The sequence below is a fragment of the Fistularia commersonii genome, chromosome 2, assembly GCF_037954325.1.
Source record: "Fistularia commersonii isolate RoL2024-O1a breed Wild chromosome 2, RoL_Fcom_v1.0, whole genome shotgun sequence".
Taxonomy (NCBI): domain Eukaryota; kingdom Metazoa; phylum Chordata; class Actinopteri; order Syngnathiformes; family Fistulariidae; genus Fistularia; species Fistularia commersonii.
The window spans coordinates 4672105-4680396 of record NC_141285.1 but is presented as its reverse complement, the minus strand read 5'-3'; the positions used below and the strand labels follow the sequence as shown (position 1 = coordinate 4680396).

Genomic DNA, 8292 nt, shown 5'->3' with positions numbered 1-8292 from the left:
CAATGTGAAGCCATTGGTTTGAGTAAACAAAACATACATAATGTCCACTACCGACAATATATGAAGAGTCAGATCCCCAATGTTTTCACGTCGTACCCATTCAGCCAGGTTTATTCTAAGGTACTCATCATTCAGCAGAGGGCCATTTTTTAATGATAATAATACATTCTATTTAAGACGCCTCACGCAACACTCAAGGACAATGTACACAAATATATATATATACAATAAATACAGATTGAAAAGAATCAATAAAAATAAGAACAATAAAAGTGACAAAGTGGTTAAAAAGTTAATTAAAAAATAAAATGAAAATAAAAAGTATCGATGTAAATAAATTAATATGTATGTGTGTGTATGTATACACTGCTAAAAAAAAATTAAGGAAATACTAAAATAACACATCCTAGATCTGAATGAATGAAATACTCTTATTAAATACTTTCTTCTTTACATAGTTTAATGTACTGACAACAAAATCACACAAAAATTATCAATGAAAATCATATTTATTAACCCGTGGAGGTCTGGCTTTGGAGTCACACTCAAAATTTAAGTAGAAAAACACACTACAGGCTGATCCAAGTATGATGTAATGCCCTTAAAACAAATCAAAGTGAATCAGTTTTGATTCCAAAGCGGACAGTTTGATTTCTCAGGAGTGCGATTGACTTAGAGTTACATTGTGTTGTTTAAGTGTTCCCTTTATTTTTTCGAGCTATATATATATATATATAATAAAAAATAATTAAAAAATAATAATTAAAATATATTTATATATATATATATATATATATATATATTTTTTTTTTTTTTTTTTTTTTAATTATTTTTTTAATTTAATACGGAACTGAACTGGGAGTGACAGGAGTGATGTGGCAGTTTAAATACACATTTAAAAAAATACTTTGAGGGGTGGCAACATAGCAAGAAGGTCCCTGTTTCCATTTTGATGGGAGGGATTTCTGTGTGGAGTTTGCAGGCTCTCCCTGTTTCTGTGTGGGTTTCCTCCGAGTTCTTTAGTTTCTTCCCCACAGTCCAAAAACATGCTGTACATCAACTGGAGACCTTAAATTTCCCAGACATTCAAATGGCTTCAGCATCCCCACAACTCTGGGTGCATGATAAGCGGTATAGATAATGAATGAATAAATTAATTACTGAAAATAAATCTGAGCCTGACTCAAATAAGAAGCAGGATTTGTGACCTCGCAAATCTTCTTTTTAGAGTTTATGTTTAAAAGTCGACTCCTCCAGAAATTAACTTCCATCCTTCCGGCGCTGTCGCGGGCAGCTGCCTGCCAGAGTTTCTGCTCACCTTAGTGTCTCTTTTTCCTACATTTTCCACTTTTTTTTTTCTATTTACTTCTGCTTGCTTTAGTAATAATTTAGTTAAGATTTTTTTTTTCCTACTATTATTTATTATTGTTATGTTTAACTTGAAACTCTGACACAACAATTTTCTTCAGGAAAAATACAGTTATTCTTATTCTTATTCTTATTCTTATTCTTATTCTTATTCTTATTCTTATTCTTATTCTTATTCTTATTCTTATTCTTATTCTTATTCTTATTAAGAAGGGACATGTCAGTGTGAGCAGGCATTTTTTTTAGATCAAATTGATTAATTTTTCTGCAAAAATCATGTCCAATTCTAACTGCAGAGCGTGTCATTTTGAAATTAATTTGCTAATTTACAGTTTATTTTCCAATTTTCTTGAAGTTCGAGCCCGTGTTGCACTCGGGAACTCCTGCTAACTGGAAAAATGAAGGTCACGACGCATTACAGAGGTGACATTCCCCAGGACGATTCCATTGTGTTTATGTATATATATATGCGTGTGTGTGTGGGGGGGCAAATGACTCAAGAATCTGCAGAAACTATAAGTAATTAATAAATCTATCTTGACTTTGACCACCACATAAAAAACTGCAAAGCTCGCTGCGTAAAAGGAAGGGAAAAGCGCACACCGCCGTGCGTAAAATGGTTCGCTCCAGCCGCAGCGCTGCGCCCTATAAGCCGCCGCAAAGCTCCGTTAAGCGCCTCACTTCCAGCCAAGACTCACCGGTGGAGATGAGCTACGGTGACCGCTACACCTCGTCCTCCTACCGGAGGATTTTCGGGGATTCTCCCCGTATCCCGGTATCGACATCCCGCGTAAGCGGCACGGGGCCCCGGGGCTCCCCGGTTCCCCGCTCCATGGCCGCGTCCCGCAACAGCAGCGCGTCCCTTGCCCTGTATAGACGCGGGGGCCGCTCCCCCGCATCTTTCTCTCTTGTGACTACAGACTCCCTGGATTTGACCCAGACCTCCGTAACCAACAATGAACTCAAAGTCATCCGAACCAACGAGAAAGAGCAACTGCAGGTCGGTGGTATGAGAGGTTTGGGTGCTGCGATTTTAAAGAATTAAGATCTGGGATTTAGTCTTTGTTTTGTAAAGCTTTAATCTGGAATTGGTTCATGAAGAAAAATTTGAGATTAAGAGGTCCAGATTTAGAACTGAGTTTTAAAATAAAACCAGTCTTATTTGTGGAAGCTCTGTTTATTCTTCTTATTTTGGAAAAGCCTCTCCATAACTTCTTCCAAGATATCAGTTCTCAAAGGCAGCAGTCGGAAGAATTGGAACCTGAGCGGTGCTGGACCTTTGGATCCGATGCATTATTTGAAAGTTAGTTTAAACCAAACTCTAACAAAGACTTTAAAAAAAGTCTGTTCTCATTGTACAACATGGCCAGTTTGTGTTTTATCTCCTTGTCGTTACAATTATCATAATAATTATTATTATGATTATTTATTTATTTATTTATTATTATTGTTTTGTTGTTATTATTATTATTATTATTATAGTAGTAGTAGTATCATTATAACAATATTATTATTATTATTATTGGTATTATTTTACACATTATGAATCCCTTTTGAGAAATCACTGGTCTCTATAAAATATAATATTAGTCTGCAAAATTGATAGACTAATATCAGTTTAAACCAGGCGTGGGTAATTATTTTGGCTGGCGGACCACATTTCTCATTTAATTTTTATGCCAACTAGGTATGATGTAAATAGAACAAAATGAAAATTGCAATTTAAATATTTGAAGTTTTTGGCATTTTATTTCAATTTTTAAAAAATTCATGATCATATAAATGTTTTGTATGTAATCATTCATACAAAAGGAAAAAAATAAGGAGTTTCTACATTCAATATGAATTGAAAACGCTTGAAGAAAATTGTTTGGTGGGCCGGATAAAAAAGCAAAATGGGGCCCGTAAGCCGTAAAATGCCCAGGTCTGGTTTAAACAGTTTAAATCGACAGTTTAAATAGGTGTCCGAGGGACACCTTTGCAGTATTGAAGCTCAAAATATTTTTATCTTCTTACTTTCAAACAGTAACCAGACTGTTTGGTCTTCCATTTTTCCATGGACCTGGATTCGATCTTTGTATTTTGTGACCATTTTTTCACATCGGTGAACGATAATACACTTCAAGCGCTGTTATTTTCATAGCATAAACCGGAAATATAACAGATGGAGAAAAATTTGCATTGTGATTTGCCATTTTCATTTCAGATAATGTAATTTGCGGCTGGTCATTTAGCTTTCATTGCTTTGGAGCTGCAGACGGAACAAAAACAAAGCATTTTTTGGGGGGTTAGAAGATACAAAAAAATAAATGACAGTTTAGGAATATCTCAATGTAAAATTTTAAAATCACATTTTGTAGTAGCTGAGCCTGACCTCCACTAGGCTCGTAGTATTTTTATGAATATATAAAACCCCGCCGGTGCATTCAGGATGGATCCTAAATCGAGCTTACATCACTTACTTTAGCTTTAAGTGGCTCAACAGACGCTGCCTTGCTTCCTAACGTTTCCCAGCTTCTTTGACACTCCCGTCCCCACTTTCCTGTCACACAGGGCCTTAACGATCGCTTCGCAATGTTCATCGATAAAGTGCGGCACCTGGAGCAGCAGAATAAGGTGCTGGAGACGGAGCTGGTGTCGCTACGGCAGAAGCAGAGCGAGCCATCGCGCCTGGCCCTGCTCTACGAGCACGAGATGAGGGACCTGAGGTCACAGGTGGAGGAACTGAACAGGGACAAGAGCCACGTGCTGATCGAGAGGAACAACCTAGAGGAAGAGCTGCAGGTAAGGGAGCTTCTAATATTTGAAATTTGAAATTTTGAAAGGACCCGACAGATTGAGAAGAGTGGGATTGAAACGCCAACGTCACCTCTCATGGTTCATAATTACAGAAACTCAGTGTAAAGTACGAGGAGGAGGTGAGGATGCGGGAGGAAGCAGAGCAGGCCTTGAGGGCCTTCAGGAAGGATGTGGACGACGCTACCGCGGTTCGTTTGGACCTGGAGCGCCGCGTGGAGTCGCTGATGGACGAAATTTCCTTCCTGAAGAAAGTGCACGATGAGGAAATCCACGAGCTGAGCAGCATGATGGAGGCGCAGCAAGTTTCGGTGGAAATGGAACTCGCCAAGCCCGACCTCACATCGGCGCTGAAGGAGATCCGCAACCAGTACGAGTCCATCGCCTCCAAGAACCTGCAGTCGGCCGAGGAATGGTACAAGAGCAAGTTTGCCAGCCTGAGCGAACAGGCCACCAGGAGCAACGAGGCCATGAGGGCCAGCCGGGAGGAGATCAATGAGTTTAGGAGGCAGCTGCAGGCCAAGACCATCGAAATCGAGACCCTGAGGGGAGCCAACGAGTCCCTGGAGAGGCAGATCACAGAGATGGAGGACTCCCACAATGCCGAGGTCACAGCCATGCAGGCAAGCGCTGGCCGATCGGGGCTGTAAAACCTTAAAAGTCCATTTTCTATAGTCTAGTAATTTACATGAAAAAGATAATTTTTTGCATATTTTGGTTATCTGATATGACAAATGTTTAACATGATAAAAAAAAACATAAGCAAAGTTTTTTAACCACTATTACGCTCCTACGAGCTCAAAATGAAATGTCTATTACCATGGTCACGCCTGTAATTTTAGATTGGGGGTGTCTGTGCTGATCAGATATCAGGATCAATATTGCCAGTTGCAATTTTTTTGTAAGCATTTTCTATTTTTTTTTTTTGGTCATTGCCCAACATACTGCAGGTGAACAAAAGTTATTTCAGTGTTTTTATAATGGTGTCACAGTTGCCACAGGAACACTATAAAACATACTCTTGTCACAGTAGCAATGTTTTGGCTGATTGAAATGCCCTTCAGCAGTGGTCTGGGAGTAAGAATAAGAATAAGAATAAGAATAAGAATAAGAATGAGAATGAGAATAAGAATAAGAATAAGAATAAGAATAAGAATAAGAATAAGAATAAGAATAAGAATAACTTTATTTATCCCAAAGGAAATTGTTGTGCCAGAGTTTTAAGTAAAATATAACAATAACAAACAATAGTAGGAAATTGTATAAACAGAATTGTATAACAGAATAAGAAATACAAATAAAACTATAAAGTGTCAAAGTAACAAGTCAAGGCTATAAAGTGTCTTAAGGTCTTAAGTACAAATTTGCCTTTGTCTTTGCATTACTATACAGGATACCATGTTTTTTTTTATAAGATACTGTGGATTTCTAGGGATGCAGTCGTTTATTCGTGACTGTTACTCACTAGCTCTGTCATTTAGAGGACTCATAATCCATTAAACCACTGCCTGGATTGGTGTTTGGTGAAGTTTAAAACAGGGATGGAGAAAAGACGGCTAATATTTCCTTATAAGTTGACTTTGGAAGTCATTCCAGGGAAAGAATATGGAAACATTACATATCAGTGTTAGATCTGAATGCACATTATTTCAAATATATTCAAGTATTTCAACTTTTTCAATGCTATTCTTAAAATCACAGGACACTTTGGTCCTTGACTGTGTCCTACATGACACAAGATAGAGCATTTTAATACACACCTGTGGTTTATTTAATTTTTTAAATCAATAAAAAGTGGTGCAGTAAAAAAGTAGCAAAACACCAACCCAAATCTCTATAGCTAACATGAAGTGTAGGGTTTATATGTTAAGGTTTAAGGTGACATAAGTCCTTATTTTTGGTATTTCCCTAGATGAGTAAGAAATAACTCCAGCACTTTATTGCATACAACAATGCTATTACACATTTATAGCACAGAAACACATAACAAAAATATTCTGTTTTTTGAGAACCGGTTGAAATTCAAAGAGTATCTTAACTGTCATTTAAACCACATGCAGTAACTTGCTCTGTGTGAAGTAGGACTCCACAGAGGATGTGGAGGTCATTACCAGCTACAACTTTGCAGAATAATGCGATTGGAAGCGAGCTGATCTCAGGGTCAAGTTCCTTTTCAACTGTGTCACAGCGGGAGTAAAACCGTTGGCCGGGAGAAACTGGCGGGGTCATAGAAATCAAGGGCTTTCTTAATTTTATTCAAGCAAAGCAAAAGTTGCAAACTCTGTAATATGTTTAAAACAAACCTCTTTTTTTTCACCCTCGATCTAACCAGCAGGCATTTCACAAAATAAGTGGAAAGAAAGTCCTGCAATGCAATATATATATTATATGTATTATATAAAGTTGTTTCTTTTTCGAACACGGTAACTGAGAACAACATTCCCCAATAATTTATTATTTCCATTTTTCAGATCTCTTAATGGCTCCACTCACAGTTTAACATTTAGTCCTGATGATGCAGAAAAAAAATCCTCAAGGTCAAAGACATGATATTTGTCACTCTCCCACTTGGTCATCAATATAAATAAATTTTTTAATATATTTTCCTAAATGCTGAAACTTTCATGAACTAGTCTGCGAGCCTGTTCGTAGGGCGTTCTTATGGAGCTGACCCCGCACACCTAGATCAGATTAACTCCCGTCAAGCTAAATCGGATACTCGCGTCCATCTGCTTCCGCAAGCTTTTTACGGAAGGTAAAGCTTTGTAATCCATTATAAGGTTGTTTTATTACTTTAAAAAAAGAACAACACTATAAAGCACAATATAGAGAGCTTTCTTTACTAAAACTGTTAGGTATTAAACGGATATGTTTCATGCCTGTCTTGTCTCGTCAGGACACGATTGGTCATTTGGATACAGAGCTGAGGAACCTGAAAGGCGAGATGGCGCAGCATCTGAGAGAATATCAGGACCTGCTTAACGTCAAGATGGCTCTGGACATCGAGATAGCGGCTTACAGGTGCTGAGAGGATGAGGAGAGAGCCATTCAAAGGGCATGGAGGGTCATTTCATAGCTGTGGGTCGTGTCCAACTCTGTGTGTTTACGCACGCTCTGCCTGAGATCTATTTCCTTTCATCCCACAAGGAAGCTGCTGGAGGGAGAGGAGACTCACTTTAACTCAGGGATCTCCTTCAGCAACGCCGGACTCAGCTACCAGCCTCGAACCCGAGTTGGCGCCTCCAGAGGAGGCCAGCGAGACAAAGACGGAGCCGGCAAGGAAAGCTTCAAGGAGGAGGAGAAGGACGAGGCGGACATCAACTCCAACAACTGAGGAGGCCGGGAAAAAGAGGGAGTTGTAGCGTGTATGCTTCCGTATGTGTGTGTTGACCCAGTGGGTTCATCACTATTGGTAGATTTTAAAGAGCAACACTGAAACTCATGGAGAATATTGTCATTTTCTTCTCAGAGCAGCCAAATGAATTTGGAATGGAGTAGTCTGTGCAAAAGTCTGAAATATTTAGTTGTTCGGACTCTAAAGTGTCATCAAAGTGTTTCCCACGGGAAGATAAATTGCCGACGTGAAATACGAGATATGTCGAAGCAGAAACCTGAGTTGAAAAGTGATTATTTGCAGTCTTCCTAAATACACATTATAGATTTTCCAGAACAAATGTACATATCTGGCATCTATTGTGTGTGAGATTGCATATTCAGGCAGTTTTAAACACTTTGAGAACATAAGAAAGAGTAAATGTTTTGTTAGTAAGACTGTAAGAGCGCAGGTTTGCAGTGATTAAAATGAAAAGAGTAACTATAGCATGAATTTATGAAAACAAGTCCAAATGAATGTTTGTGTTACATAGTTCAACTCACGGCTCATTGTTTGAATTGATGCTAAGATAAATAAAAATGATTGACCAGTGGTCTTGTCTTTTTGCTTTTTTGAGAGGTTGGAGGTCATTTAAGGACAAGTGAATTCGACACACAGAAGCTTCAAAGTTTCTACTCAACAACAAATATTTTTCAAAGCTTCTTCCTGGGATGACAAACTTGATCTGCCGGGAAAGTTATTCCAAGCATTTGACCCAAAACAACAGCTTTACCACCAGTTCCTCCTCACAGTTT

General features: G+C 38.4%; 1 protein-coding gene across 2 annotated transcripts; it reads left to right on the top strand.

Annotated features, from left to right (window-relative positions):
- Positions 1–2061: 2061 nt before the first annotated feature.
- On the top strand, positions 2062–8083 carry LOC147236199 (alpha-internexin-like). 2 transcript variants are annotated; one of them, XM_086161169.1, is made up of 5 exons: positions 2062–2368; positions 3922–4152; positions 4260–4787; positions 7061–7185; positions 7316–8083. In XM_086161169.1, exons 1-5 carry the CDS (start codon positions 2075–2077, stop codon positions 7524–7526), a joined length of 1389 nt encoding a protein of 462 aa, XP_086017295.1. In that variant the 5' UTR covers positions 2062–2074; the 3' UTR covers positions 7527–8083. The 2 variants fall into 2 exon arrangements, with proteins under 2 accessions (XP_086017295.1, XP_086017303.1); XM_086161177.1 differs by having other exon boundaries at positions 7312–8083.
- The last annotated feature ends 209 nt before the right edge of the window (positions 8084–8292 follow it).